Below are 14,723 nucleotides of genomic sequence, written 5' to 3' on the forward strand. Positions count from 1 at the left end.
ATTGCTCGGCGCCTGATCGTGGAACCGGTGTCCGGACGGCATGCTCGCGCATGCAAACACACCGATCGCGTGCGTGCGTCCATCGCCGGTGCCCCGCCTGCCGCTACGGGCTAACCTGCAGAGGCTGGCACCGACAAAACTCTCTGTCTGTTGAGAACCCCCACTTCCCGGCACGCCCCCGCGACACCGGCCGTCCGCGCGATCCCGCCCGCGCGCATGGCACGTCTCTCCCGTTGGCCGAACGCGCGCGGCCCGGCCCGTCAGGCTGTCACGGCGTCACTTTCGCCATGGCCAAACAGGGAAGACACGACAAGGCATCAGCGCGTTGTGCACGCGGCACGCCTATAAAACAACTCTTGGTCGCATTTCCTAGCCATCGCATTCCCGCTCGGCGCCTGGGGTTCGGAGAGGAGATTGTTCGACCTCCGGCTAGCTGGAGCAGAGTCGGCCAGGAAAATGCCGCCGACCACCGTGGAGGACCTACCCGCCGACGTGCTGGCCTGCGCGCTGCGCCGCCTCGACGGCCGGTCCCTGGCTGCCGCGAGCTGCGCCACGGCAGGCCTCCGCGCCCTCGCCGGGGAGCCGGAGACGTGGCGCGCGCTCTGCGTCGCACGGTGGCCGTCGTTGCTACAGACCCAGCAGCGCGACATCCTAGGCTCCGCGTCCGTCTCTCCGCAGCTCCTCTTCGCCGACGCCTTCGCCTTCCCGTCCAGCTCCACGGGTGCTGGTCCCGTCACCGCCGCTGGTCAATGTCTGCCCGGCGAGCTCATCTCCGCCGTGGACGTCTACCACAAGGGAGCGCCCCTGTTCTCTCGGGTCCTGGAGACCTCCACGTCGTCCGCGTGGTTCCTGACCTCGCCGTTCCGCGTGGACGCCGTCGAGTGCAAGGACCCGCTGCCGGCTGCCTCGTTTTCTCCGGCGGAACTGGAGCTCAGCTGGATCGTTGTTGACCCCCGAAGCGGCCGGGCCGTGAACGTGTCGAGCCGGCGGGCGGTGGCCGTGGATAGACACTGGTACACAGGCGAGATGTTGGTGCGGTATGCGATGGTGCTCGACGGGAGCAAGTTCGAGGCCACAATCACCTGCTCCGAGGAGGCCGGATACCTTAGCGAGGTCAGCCTCACCGTCGAGGACGCCGAAAACGCGGCGGTGAACGGCGAAGGCAGCCTGAGGCTTCTTGCAGCCGCAATGGAAGGACCGAGGAAAGGAGGGGAGAAGGAGACAGAGGAGGCCAGGAGGAGGTACGAGGAGTTCGTGAGGAGCAAGAGGGGGAGGAAGGAGTCCAAGGCAAGGCGGGAGGTGCTCGTCGACTTGTGCTGCTCCGCCGTCGGCGCCGTCGCTGTGCTCAGCTTCCTCGCCTCCGTCGTGCTGCGGTAGACTCTACCGTACCTGCGATCTCATCTCTCGGTGGAGAGAAAAAGCACCAACACATCTATTCTTTATTCTTTCTTATTCTTTTCGACGAGAATTATAATATTGATTTATGTATTTTTTAATGATAACACATGTGTCATTCCTATCACAAAATTTAAATTACAAATCATGTAAAGACCGATATGATGAAACTAAAAAATTAACAAAACATTGTTGAGATTGACACCAACGTCTGTTACCTTCCTTCGGCACCAGCACGACAACCATAAAAAAAAGGATCACCTCCTCACCGAGCTCGACGCGACTCCATCGTTGATATGCGGTTTTACGAACCTCTAAGGTGGCTCACCAAAGATGAAGCCATTGTCGTTGAGCGAGTTAGAACGGGGCAACACCCTCGATACGCCATCGAACTCGAAAGCTGACACCCCACCCCACCACGACTAAGACGTCGAAGGAGGAAACCATACATGCCATCCATCAACCACGAACCTAGCAAACGTTCCGTCTTACAGATGTCGTCGATGCAGACCACAGTCTGCATCCGCTCCTGGACTATCTCCCAAGCTCCGCGCCGGCGCTGGAGCAGACGTCGTCGAAACGGCGGAGCCTGAGGACAGAAGTCCGCCACAAGGATACCGTCGCCGCCACGATATCCCTGATTGAACAGTCTGGTTCTCAAATCCATCACACGCAATAGAGACGATCGCCTCGCCGGAGAAGAATTTGAAGCTTCTTTATTCAACATCGTCGTCGCCGCCGCCAAAGCCAAGGCGTGAGACGATCGAAAAACCTAAATGCCAGGGACTTAAACCTAATGCAAAAAACGATCCCCACTCATGGGATTCGGCGCCCCCCTCATGACCGACGACCAAGAGGTCGCCGTCACAGTAGATCCGCCGGAAGGTTGGCTCTCTTGGCTTGGGACGGCTAGGGTTTCTAGTCACTAGCCAAACCCGCCCTGCACCGCACTATGGACCTATGTACATACCCATGGATCTAAGAGTAGTTCTTTCGGTATATACCACTGTATCGATATAGAGATACATAAATAGGTAGAATGTGTTGGAAATATGCCCTAGAGGCAATAATAAATTGGTTATTATTATATTTCCTTGGTCATGATAATCGTTTATTATCCATGCTATAATTGTATTGATTGGAAACTCAAATACATGTGTGGATACATAGATAAAACACTATCCCTAGTAAGCCTCTAGTTGACTAGCTCGTTGATCAAAGATGGTTAAGGTTTACTAGCCATAGACAAGTGTTGTCACTTGATAACGGGATCACATCATTAGAAGAATAACATGATGGACAAGACCCAGACTATAAACGTAGCATATGATCGTGTCAGTTTATTGCTAATGTTTTCTGCATGTCAATGTATCTGTTCCTATGACCATGAGATCATGCAACTCCCGGACACCACAGGAATACCTTGTGTGTATCAATCGTCGCAACGTTATTGGGTGACTATAAAGTTGCTCTACAGGTATATCCAAAGGTGTCTGTTGGGTTGTCATGGATCAAGACTGGGATTTGTCACTCCGTATGACGGAGAGGTATTCGGCACCCACTCGATAATACAAAATCACAATAAGCCTTTCAAGCAATGTGACTAAGGAGTTAGCCACGGGGTCTTGTATTACGGAACGAGTAAAGATACTTGCCGATAACGAGATTGAACTAGGTATAGAGATACCGACGATCGAATCTCGGGCAAGTAACATACCGAAGGACAAAGGGAACAACATACGGGATTAACTGGATCCTTGACATAGAGGTTCAACCGATAAAGATCTTCGTATAATATGTAGGAGCCAATATGGGCATCCAGGTCCTGCTATTGGTTATTGACCGTAGAGGTGTCTCGGTCATGTCTGCATAGTTCTCGAACCCGCAGGGTCTGCACACTTAAGGTTCGGTGACGTTTCGGTATAGTTGAGTTATATGTGTTGGTAACTGAAAGTTGTTCGGAGTCCCGGATGAGATCCCGGATGTCACGAGGAGCTCCGGAATGGTCCGGAGGTAAAGATTCATATATAGGAAGTCTTGTTTTGGTCACCAGAAAAGTTTCGGGCTCATCGGTAGTGTACCGGGAGTACCGGGAGGGTACCGGGGACCATCGGGAGAGGTGTCACGCCCCGAGGGGACTTATGGGCTGTGGGAGGATACAAACCATCCCCTAGTGGGATGGCATAAGCTCCCAATGAGGCCGATGAGGTTTGAGATGCAAAAAAACTCAAAGGTGGAAAGGGTTTCCAAGTGGAAAGGAGGAATCCTACTCCTAGTAGGATTGGAGTAGGACTCCTCCACCTCCAATTTCGGCCAAACCTTGAGGGTTTGAGGCTGCCTTCTCCCCTCCCTCCCTCCTATATATACTAGAGGTATTGAGGGTTTTCGAGACACAGAAAAACATCCACGTGTTTCCCTCTCTCTCTAGATATGTTTCTCCTCTAGTCTAGTTTCATCGGTGCTTAGGCGAAGCCCTGCTGGAATAGCTCCACCACCACCACCATGTCGTGGAGAACTCATCTACCTCTTCGCCCCTCTTGCTGCATCAAGAAGGCGGAGATCGTCATCGAGCTGTACGTGTGCTGACCACGGAGGTGTCGTCTGTTCGACACTAGATCGGGATGGATCGTGATGGGATCGCGGGACGGATCGTGATGAGATCGCGGGACGGGCTGCGATTTGGATTGCGAAGATGTTCCACTACATCAATCGCGTTATATATGCTTCCGCTTAGCGATCTACAAGGGTATGTAAATTCAATATCCCCTCTCGTAGATGATCATCACCATGGATAGGTATTGTGTGTGCATAGGAAATTTTTTGTTTCCCATGCAACGTTCTCCAACAGTGGCATCATGAGCTAGGTTCATACGTAGATGATATCTCGAGTAGAACACAAAAGAGTTTGTGGGTGTTGATGTTCAATTTGCTTCCCTCCTTAGTCTTTTCTTGATTCGACGATATTGTTGGATTGAAGCGACCCGGACCAACTTTACTCGTACGCTTACGAGAGACCGGTTTCATCGATAGACACACAACTTGTTGCATAAAGATGACTAGCGGGTTGCTACCTCTTGAGCTTGCGTTGGTTTTTCCCTTGAAGAGGAAAGGGTGATGCAGCACAGTAGCAGTAAGTATTTCCCTCAGTTTGAGAGCCAAGGTATCAATCCAGTAGGAGAATCAAGCGAAGTGTCCAGAGTACCTGCGCAAACACAAATGAGCTTGCACCCAACGCTATAAAGGGGTTGTAAATCCCTTCAAGATTGATTGCAAAGTGAGATCTGAAGGTGGAAAGTGCAACAAAGTAAAAGTGTAAGGCTGAAAATATGATGTGAAGTAGACCCGGGGGGCATAGTGTTCACTAGAGGCTTCTCTCAAAATAGCAAATATTACGGTGGGTGAACGAATTACTGTCGAGCAATTGATAGAACCGCGCAAAGTCATGACGATATCTAAGGCAATCATCATACATATAGGCATCACGCCGAGACAAGTAGACCGATACTGTCTGCATCTACTACTATTACTCCACACATCGACCGCTATCCAGCATGCATCTAGTGTATTGAGTTCATGACAAACAGAGTAACGCCTTAAGCAAGATGACATGATGTAGAGGGATAAATTAATGGAATAGATATAAACCCCATCTTTTTACCCTTGATGGAAACAACACGATGCGTGCCTCGCTACCCCTTCTGCCACTGGGTGAGGTAACCGCACGGTATGAACCCAAAACCAAGCACTTCTCCCATTGCAAGAATCATAGATCAAGTTGGCCAAACAAAACCCACAACTCGAAGAGAATTACAAGGATATGAAATCATGCATATAAGAGATCAGAAGAAACTCAAATAAGATTCATAGATAATCTGATCATAAATCCACAATTCATCGCATCTCGACAAACACACCGCAAAAGAAGATTACATCGGATAGATCTCCATGAAGATCATGGAGAACTTTGTATTGAATATCCAAGAGAGAGAAGAATCCATCTAGCTACTAGCTATGGACCCGAACGTCTATGGTGAACTACTCACGCATCATCGAAGAGGCAATGGTGTTGATGAAGAAGCCCTCCGTATCTGAATCCCCCTCCAGCAGGGCACCAGAACGTGCCCCAGATGGGATCTTGCGGAGACAGAAGCTTGCGGCGGCGGAAAAGTATTTTCGTGGATCTCTCCCATGGTTTTGGATTTTTCAGGATTTATAGGCGGAAGAAGTAGTGCAGACGAGCCGTAGGGGGGCCACAAGCCTGCTAGGCGCGGACCCCCCTGGCCGCACCTAGGGGGCTTGTGGCCTCCCCTGGTGGCCTCTGCCTTGGTTCTCACGCCCCCTGCATATCTTCTGTTCCAGAAAAAATATTTTCGGAAGTTTTATTCCGTTTGGACTCCGTTTAATATTCTCCTCTGAAAAGGGTAAAAAACACGGAAAAAACAGGAACTGGCACTTGTCACTGAATTAATAAGTTAGTCCCAAAAAAGATATAAAAGGCATACAAAACATCCAAAGTTTGACAAGATAATAGCATGGAACCAACAAAAATTATAGATAGTTGGAGATGTATCAAGCATCCCGAAGCTTAACTCCTGCTCGTACTCGAGTAGGGAAGTGATAAAGACATAATTTTTGATGTGGAATGCTACCTAGCATATTTGTCCTTTGTAACTTCTTTCATGTGACATGAATATTCAGATCCGTGAGATTCAAAACAATAGTTTGCTATTGACATGAAAACAATAATACTTCAAGCAAACTAGCAAGGTAATCATGAACTTTCGAAATAAAAAGGCCAAAGAAAGTTATCCCTACAAAATCATATTGTCTGGCTATGCTCCGTCATCCCCACACAACTATTTTAAATCATGCACAACCCCGGTATTGGCCAAGTAATTGTTTTCGCACTCTTACTTTCTCAAACCTTTTTCAACTCTCATGCAATACATGAGCGTGAGCCATGGATATAGCACTATAGGTGGAATAGAGTGTGGTGGAGGTTGTGAGACAAAAAAGGAGGAGATGGTCACATCGACTCGGCATATCAAAGGGCTATGGAGATGCCCATTAATAGATATCAATGTGAAAGAGTAGGGATTACCATGCAATGGATACACTTAGAGCTATAAGTATGTGAAAGCTCAAAAGGAGAACTAGTGGGTGTGTATCCAAATTGCTTGCTGACGAAGACCTAGGGCAATTTTGAGGAAGCCCATCATTGGAATATACAAGCCAAGTTATATAATGAAGATTCCCACTAGTATGTGGTGGTGACAAAACGAGAGACTCTCAGTCATGAAGAACATGGTGCTATTATGAAGCACAAGTGTGGAAAAGATAGTAGCATTGTCCCTTCTCTCTTTTTCTCTCTCTTTTTTTTGTTTGGGCTCTTTGGCCTCTTTCCATATATCTCTCTCTCTCTTTTGTGGGCAACTTTGGCCTCTTTTTTTTATTTCCTCACATGGGACAATGCTCTAATAATGATGATCATCACACTTTTATTTACTCACAACTCAATACTTAGAGCAATGGAGACTCTATAGGAAATGCCTCCGGCAGTGTACCGGGATATGCAACAATCTAGCTTGGCGTATGACGTTGAAAACATCTCGCTAGCTATCTTACGATCATGTAATGGCAATATGTAAGTGACGGCACAAGTCATGAGACGGAACGGTGGGAGTTGCATGGCAATATATCTCGGAATGGATATGAAAATGCCATAGTAGGTAGGTATGGTGGCTGTTTTGAGGAAGGCATATGGTGGCTTTGTGCACCGGCAAAAGTTGCGCAGCACTAGAGAGGCTAGCAATGGTGAAAGGTGAAAGTGCATCTATACCATGGACTCACATTAGTCATGAAGAACTCACATACTTATTGCGAAAGTTTTTATTAGTAATCGAAACAAAGTGCTAAACGCATACTCCTAGGGGAAGGGTTGGTAGGTGTTAACCATCGCGCGATTCCGATCGCAACACAAAGGATGACAATCAATAGATCAATTATGCTCCGACTTCCTAACATAGCGGTTCACCATACGTGCATGTTACGGGAATCACTAACTTCAACACAAGTATTTCTAGATTCACAACACCCTACTAACATAACTCTTAATATTACCAAATCCATGTCTCAAAACTATTTGAGAGGAATCAAACTTCTCTTTCTAATCAATGCACATGAAGATGGAAGTTTTATTGTATCCTCTTTGGATTCCTATCACCTTTGGGACTACTTTCATAGCACAAGCCAACTACCAAATTACTTAGAGAGATCACTCTCAAAAAGATATAAGTGAAGATCGAGAGTTCTTATTTCTCCAAAATATGACACCGTCGTGCTCTATAAGATCTAAGTGAAGCACATAGAGCAAAGTTATCTAGCTCAAAAGATATAAGTGAAGCACATGTGAGCTAAATTGCCTAACTCAAAAGATAAAAGTGAAGCTCAAAGAGTATTCTAGCAAATTCACGATGAGTGCATGTCTCTCTCAAAAGGTGTGCAGCAAGGATGATTGTGACGCAAGAAAAAGAAAAGACTCCTACGATACAAGACGCTCCAAGCAAAACACATATCATGTGGTGAATAAAAATATAGCTCCAAGTAATGTTACCGATGGATTGAAGACGAAAGAGGGGATGCCTTCCCGGGGTATCCCCAAGCTTAGGCTTTTTTGTGTCCTTGAATTTGGCTTGGGATGCCTTGGGCATCCCCAAGCTTGAGCTCTTTCCACTCTTTATCCCTTTGTCCATGAGAACATCACCCAGAACTTGAAAACTTCACAACACAAAACTTAAACAGAAACTCGTGATATCATTAGCACAAGAAAACAAACTACCACCTCTTTAGGTACCGTAGCAAACTTGATTTTATATTTATATTGGTGTTAGATTATTGTATTCTAACTTTTCCATGGCTAGTACCCCCAGATACTATCCATAGTTTCATCAAAACAAGCAACCAACACAACAAAAACAGAATCTGTCAAAAACAGACCACTCTGTAGCAATCTGTATACTTCGTAAAGTTCTGGTATCTCAAAAATTCTGAAATATTACGACAGTTTGGGAAAATTTCATATCAACCAAAATCAAAAAGAATCAACTCAAAATATCTTTCTCGATAAAAATGAAAAATAATTTCGTGAGCGAAACGTTTCTGTCTTTTTCCAGCATGATCAAACAACCATCACCAAACTAGTCATAAAGGTTTTACTTGGCTCAAACACAAAAAGAAACACAAAAGACACAATCATAACAAATGATGGTGTGGACGCAACAAAACAGAAAGAAAAAAAGCAAAGATAAATTCATTGGGTTGCCTCCCAACAAGCGCTATTGTTAACGCCCTTAGCTAGGCATAAGGTGATAGAATCACGTATCGTCGTCTTTGGTGCTCAAACCATAAATATCCCTCATCATGGATTCATAAGGCAATCTTATTTTATTTCTAGGAAAATGCTCCATGCCCTTCTTTAAAGGAAATTGAAATCTAATATTCCCTTCCTTCATATCGATGATAGCACCAATAGTCCTTAGGAAAGGTCTACCAAGAATGATAGGACATGTAGGATTGCAATCAATATCAAGAACAATGAAATACAGGGGTACATAGTTCCTATTTGCAATAATAAGAACATAATTGATCCTTTCCATGGGTTTCTTAACAGTAGAATCCGCAAGATGCAAATTAAGAGAGCACTCCTCAATCTCATTAAAGCCTAGAACATCACATAAAGACTTTGGAATCGGAGAAACACTAGCACCCAAATCACACAAAGCATTGCATTCATAGTTTTTTATTTTGATTTTGATAGTAGGTTCCCACTCATAATGAAGCTTTCTAGGAATAGAAACTTCCAACTCAAGTTTATCTTCAAGAGATTTTATCATAGCATCGACGATGTGATCGGTAAAGGCTTTGTTTTGGCTATAAGCGTGTGGAGAGTTTAGCATGGATTGAATCAAGGAAATACATTCAATCAAAGAGCAACTATCATAATTGAATTCCTTGAAATCCAATGTAGTAGTTTCATTACTACTCAAAGTTTTGATATCCTCTACTCCACTTTCAATGCTTTTAGCATCAAGATAGATAGACTCCGAATCATTGGGGTGTTTTTCAACCAAGGTGGATTCATATCCAGCCCCATCATCATTAGGTTTGACACTAGAAAACAATGATTCAATGGGAGTCACACCAAGCACCTTAAGATCTTCGTGATTCTCATCACGAGAACACGTCTTTTTAAGCCATTCATGTCTAGCACGAATTTGGGCGGTTCTTTCTTTACTCTCATTCATGGAAACACGCATAGCTTTCAAAGTTTCATCCATATTGATCTTGGGAGGAGCACATCTAACTTTCAAAGCATCAATATCAATAGACATTCTATCAACACTCCTAGCCAAATCATCAATTTTGAGTAGTTTTTCTTCTATGGACGCACTGAAAATCTTTTGCGAGTTGATAAACTCTTTGATATTACTCTCTAGATCAGAGGGTAATTTATTGTAATTTCCATGAGCATTGTTGTAGGAGTTGCCAAAGTTATTAGAGGGATTACTAGGAAAAGGCCTAGGAACATAGTTTCCTCTAAAAGCATTGTTGTGGCCAAAATTATTCCTACCAACAAAATTAACGTCCAAGCTTTCATTGCTACTCTCAATCAAGGAAGACAAGGGCATATCATTTGGATCTAAAGGAGCACCTTTACTAGGAAACAATTTCATTAGCTCATCCATCTTAGCACTCAACGAGTTGATTTCTTCTATACGGTGTACCTTTTTACTAATAGGTGACCTTTCAGTGTGCCATTGAGAATAGTTTGTCATGATATTGTCTAGGAGTTTTGTGGATTCTCCTAATGTGATTTCCATGAATGTTCCACAGGAGGTAGAGTCCAAGATATTTCTAGAAGCGAAATTCAAACCAGCGTAGAAGATTTGTATAATCATCCAAAGACTCAAGCCATGATCGGGACAATTTCTAATCATCAATTTCATTATCGCCCAAGATTGTGCAACATGTTCATGATCAAGTTGCTTAAAATTCATGATATCATTACGGAGAGAGATAATCTTAGCTGGCGGAAAATACTTGGATATGTAAGCATCTTTGCACTTGTTCCAAGAATCAATACTATTTTTGGGCAAAGATGAAAACCAAGTTTTTGCTCGATCTCGCAATGAGAACGAAAATAGCTTCAATTTAATCACATCATTATCCACATATTTCTTCTTCTGCATATCGCAAAGCTCAATGAAGGTGTTAAGATGGGATGTGGCATCTTCACTAGGAAGGCCGGAGAATTGCTCTTTCATAACAAGATTCAGCAAAGCAGCATTGATTTCGTATGATTCCGCACTAGTGGCGGGAGCAATCGGAGTAGTAATAAAATCATTATTATTAGCATTCTAGAAGTCACAAAGTTTGGTGTTTTCAGTCATGGTGACTTCAGCAAGCAGACAAGCACACAAACGAACAGAAAGCAAGTGAGAGAAAAGGGTGAACGAAAAAGGCAAAAAAAATGTAAATTTTTGTTTTCCAGAAGTGGGGGAGAGGAAAACAAGAGGCAAAAAAGTAAATGCAAGAGATGAGTTTGCAACACTTACTTGGATAAGCTTCACTTAGAATAATCCCCGGTGCCAGAAATTGACACGTTGACGGGAGACTATTCTTGACTTGATCCTCCCCGACAACGGCGCTAGAAATTGGCACGTTGACGGGAGACTATTCTTGACTTGATCCTCCCCGGCAACGGCGCCAGAAATTGGCACGTTGACGGGAGAGTATTCTTGACTTGATCCTCCCCGGCAACGCGGAAAAAATTCTTCTTGCTACCTCTTGAGCTTGCGTTGGTTTTTCCCTTGAAGAGGAAAGGGTGATGCAGCACAGTAGCAGTAAGTATTTCCCTCAGTTTGAGAACCAAGGTATCAATCCAGTAGGAGAATCAAGCCAAGTGTCCAAAGTACCTGCGTAAACACAAATGAGCTTGCACCCAACGCTATAAAAGGGATTGTCAATCCCTTCAAAATTGATTGCAAAGTGAGATCTGAAGGTGGAAAGTGCAACAAAGTAAAAGTGTAAGGCTGAAAATATGATATGAAGTAGACCCGGGGGCCATAGTGTTCACTAGAGGCTTCTTTCAAAATAGCAAATACTACGGTGGGTGAACGAATTATTGTCGAGCAATTGATAGAACCGCGCAAAGTCGTGACGATATCTAAGGCAATGATCATACATATAGGTGATACGTCTCCGTCGTATCTACTTTTCTGAACTCTTTTGCCCTTGTTTTGGACTCTAATTTGCATGATTTGAATGGAACTAACCCGGACTGACGTTGTTTTCAGCAGAATTAACATGGTGTTGTTTTTGTGCAGAAATAGAAGTTCTCGAAATGTCCTGAAAATTTACGGAGATTTTTTCTAGAATAAAAGAAAAATACCTGCGCAAAGTTCCAGTGAGGGGTGTGCCAGTGGGCCACAAGCCCCTGGGCCGCGGCCACCCCCTATGGCCGCGCCATGAGGGCTTGTGGGGCCCACGTGGCACCACCGCCCCCAATCTCAGTTCTATATCTTCTGTTTCGTCTAGAAAAAACAGAGAGAAGGTTTCATCGTGTTTTGTGATACGGAGGCGCCGCCACATCCTGTTCTTCATCTCGAGGGCAGATCTGGAGTCCGTTTCGGGTTCCGGAGAGGGGAATTCATCGCCATCGTCATCATCAACCTTTCTCCATCGACAATTCCTTGATGCTCTTCATCGTTCGTGAGTAATCTCATCATAGGCTTGCTGGACGGTGATGAGTGGGATGAGATCTATCATGTAATCGAGTTAGTTTTTGATGGATATTGATCCCTAGTATCCACTATGTTCTAGATTGATGTTGCTACTACTTGGCTATGCTTAATGCTTGTCACTAGGGCCCGAGTGCCATGATTTCAGATCTGAACCTATTATGTTGTCGCCAATATATGTGTGTTTTAGTTCCTATCTTGCAAGTTGTAGTCACCTACTATGTGTTATGACCCGGCAACCCCGGAGTGACAATAGCCGGAACCACTCCCGGAGATGACCATAGTATGAGGATTTCATGTATTCACCGCATGTTAATGCATTGGTCAGGTTCTTTATTAAAAGGAGAACCTTAATATCCCGTAGTTTCCATTAGGACCCCGCTGCCACGGGAGGGATGGACAATAGATGTCATGCAAGTTCTTTTACCTAAGCACGTATGACTACATACGGAATACATGCCTACATTAGATTGACGAACGGGAGCTAGTCACATATCTCTCTATGTTATAGCTATTACATGATGAATCAGATCCTTCACACTCATCCATCACCGATCCACTGCCTACGAGTCTTTTACTACTGGTCCTCGCTACGTTGCTTTGCCTAGGCTTGTCCCTTGCTACAAGAGGGATTGGGCCAGTTTGCTACTGCTGTTGCTACTGCTGTTACTTGTTACTCTGCTGCTGCTACTACTGTTCTTTGGCACTTCGCTGTTACTTGCTGCAAGACTTTGTTGGCGCTAACATCCCGTCAACAAGGCTTTTTTCCGGCGCCGTTGCCGGGGAGTGTCAAAGCTTTTTCTGGCGCCATTGATACAACAGTTAGGAATAGTCTGCCTTATCAACAGATCGTTTCTGGCATCGTTGCTATCATACTACTTTGCTACTAATACTTTGCTTGCAGACACTAATCTTTCAGGTGTGGTTGAATCTGACACATTCAGCTGCTAATACTTGAGAATATTCTTTAGCTTCCCCTTGTGAGCAAATCAATAAATTTGGGTTGAATACTCTACCCTCGAAAACTGTTGCGATCCCATACGCTTGTGGGACATCAAGGCTTTTTCTGGCGCCGTTGCCGGGGAAGCACAGCTATATTCTCTGAGTCACTTGGGATTGACGTCTGTTGATCACTATGAGGAATCCGAAAGATCCAAGAACTAAAATCCTACCTTCCACTGCGAGGAGAGGTAAGGAACTGCCATCTAGCTCTGCACTTGATTCACCTTCAGTTTTGAGTAAGTTTGCGACTTCACCTCCTGCTAGAAATCTTGATATGTCGCCTGTTCTTGATGATGCTACTTCTGCTGCCCATGATGCTATACTAGATACTATGCCTGATGATGCTATGCTAGATACTATGCATGATGATGCTATGCTTGATACTATGCCTGATACTGCTTTGCCACCTGGTGCCCTTGATGCACATATTGCTAGAGTTGCTGCTAGATGTGATGATACTTCTGAAACTGCTGATACTATTGAAGTAGAACCTGCTACTATGCCTGAATTGCATGTTATGCCTGATACGCGCTATGTTATGGAGGGAGAGATAGCTGAGGATTTTCTTGCGTGTAAGGATAGCTATGATGTTGAGAAACTTCTGCGCAAGTGGAAAGAAAAATCTGTGAACGCTAGGATGAAATATGACCCGAAGTTTGCCACTTCACCTATCTTTGTGACCGATAAGGATTATGAATTCTCTGTCGACCCTGAGTTAATCACTCTGGTCGAATCTGATCCCTTTCACGGTTATTAGTCTGAAACGGTTGTAGCCCATCTTACCAAACTGCACGATATAGCCACCCTATTCACTAGTGAGGAAAAGATCCGCCACTACTACATGCTCAAGATGTTTCCTTTCTCGCTAAAGGATGATGCTAAGATTTTGGTTCACTTCTCTTGCTCCTGGTTGTGTGCGTAGCCCCCAAGATATGGTCTACTACTTCTCTGAAAAATATTTCCCTGCCCATAAGAAGCAAGCTGCCTTGCAGGAAATATACAACTTTGCTCAAGCTGAAGAAGAGAGTCTCCCACAAGCTTGGGGGAGGCTTATCCACCTACTGAATGCTTTGCCTGATCACCCTCTTGAGAAGAATGAAATACTTGATATCTTCTATAATGGACTTACCGATGCTTCCAAAGACCACCTAGATAGTTGTGCCGGTAGTGTTTTTAGGGAACGAACCGTAGAACAAGCTGAGATTCTGTTGAACAACATCTTGTGCAATGAGAATGCTTGGACTATTCCCGAACCACCTCCTAAGCCAACTCTGAAGAAAAGAGGTATTCTATTCCTCAGACCTAAAGATATGCAATAAGCCAAGAAATCTATGCGAGAGAAAGGCATTAAGTCTGAAGATGTCAAAAATCTACCACCTATCGAGGAGATCCATGGTCTCGATAAGCCGATACAGGTAGTAGAAGTAAATTCTCTGCGTAGGTTTGATGAGAGTGATATTCCTTTTGATAAACCTGCTAGCTTATGCATGGATGAATTTGATAACTTTGTTGCCAAACAACAGAGTT

The 14,723-nt window shown here is 44.8% G+C and overlaps 1 protein-coding gene across 1 annotated transcript; it reads left to right on the plus strand.

Moving 5' to 3' along the window:
• The first annotated feature begins 372 nt into the window (after positions 1-372).
• On the plus strand, positions 373-1,502 carry LOC123440441 (probable F-box protein At2g36090). Its single transcript, XM_045117006.1, has one exon. The coding sequence runs from the start codon at positions 457-459 to the stop codon at positions 1,375-1,377; it is 921 nt and encodes a 306-aa protein (XP_044972941.1). The 5' UTR covers positions 373-456; the 3' UTR covers positions 1,378-1,502.
• Positions 1,503-14,723: the final 13,221 nt, after the last annotated feature.

Source organism: Hordeum vulgare, chromosome 3H (assembly GCF_904849725.1).
Source record: "Hordeum vulgare subsp. vulgare chromosome 3H, MorexV3_pseudomolecules_assembly, whole genome shotgun sequence".
In the NCBI taxonomy this organism is placed as follows: Eukaryota; Viridiplantae; Streptophyta; class Magnoliopsida; order Poales; family Poaceae; genus Hordeum; species Hordeum vulgare.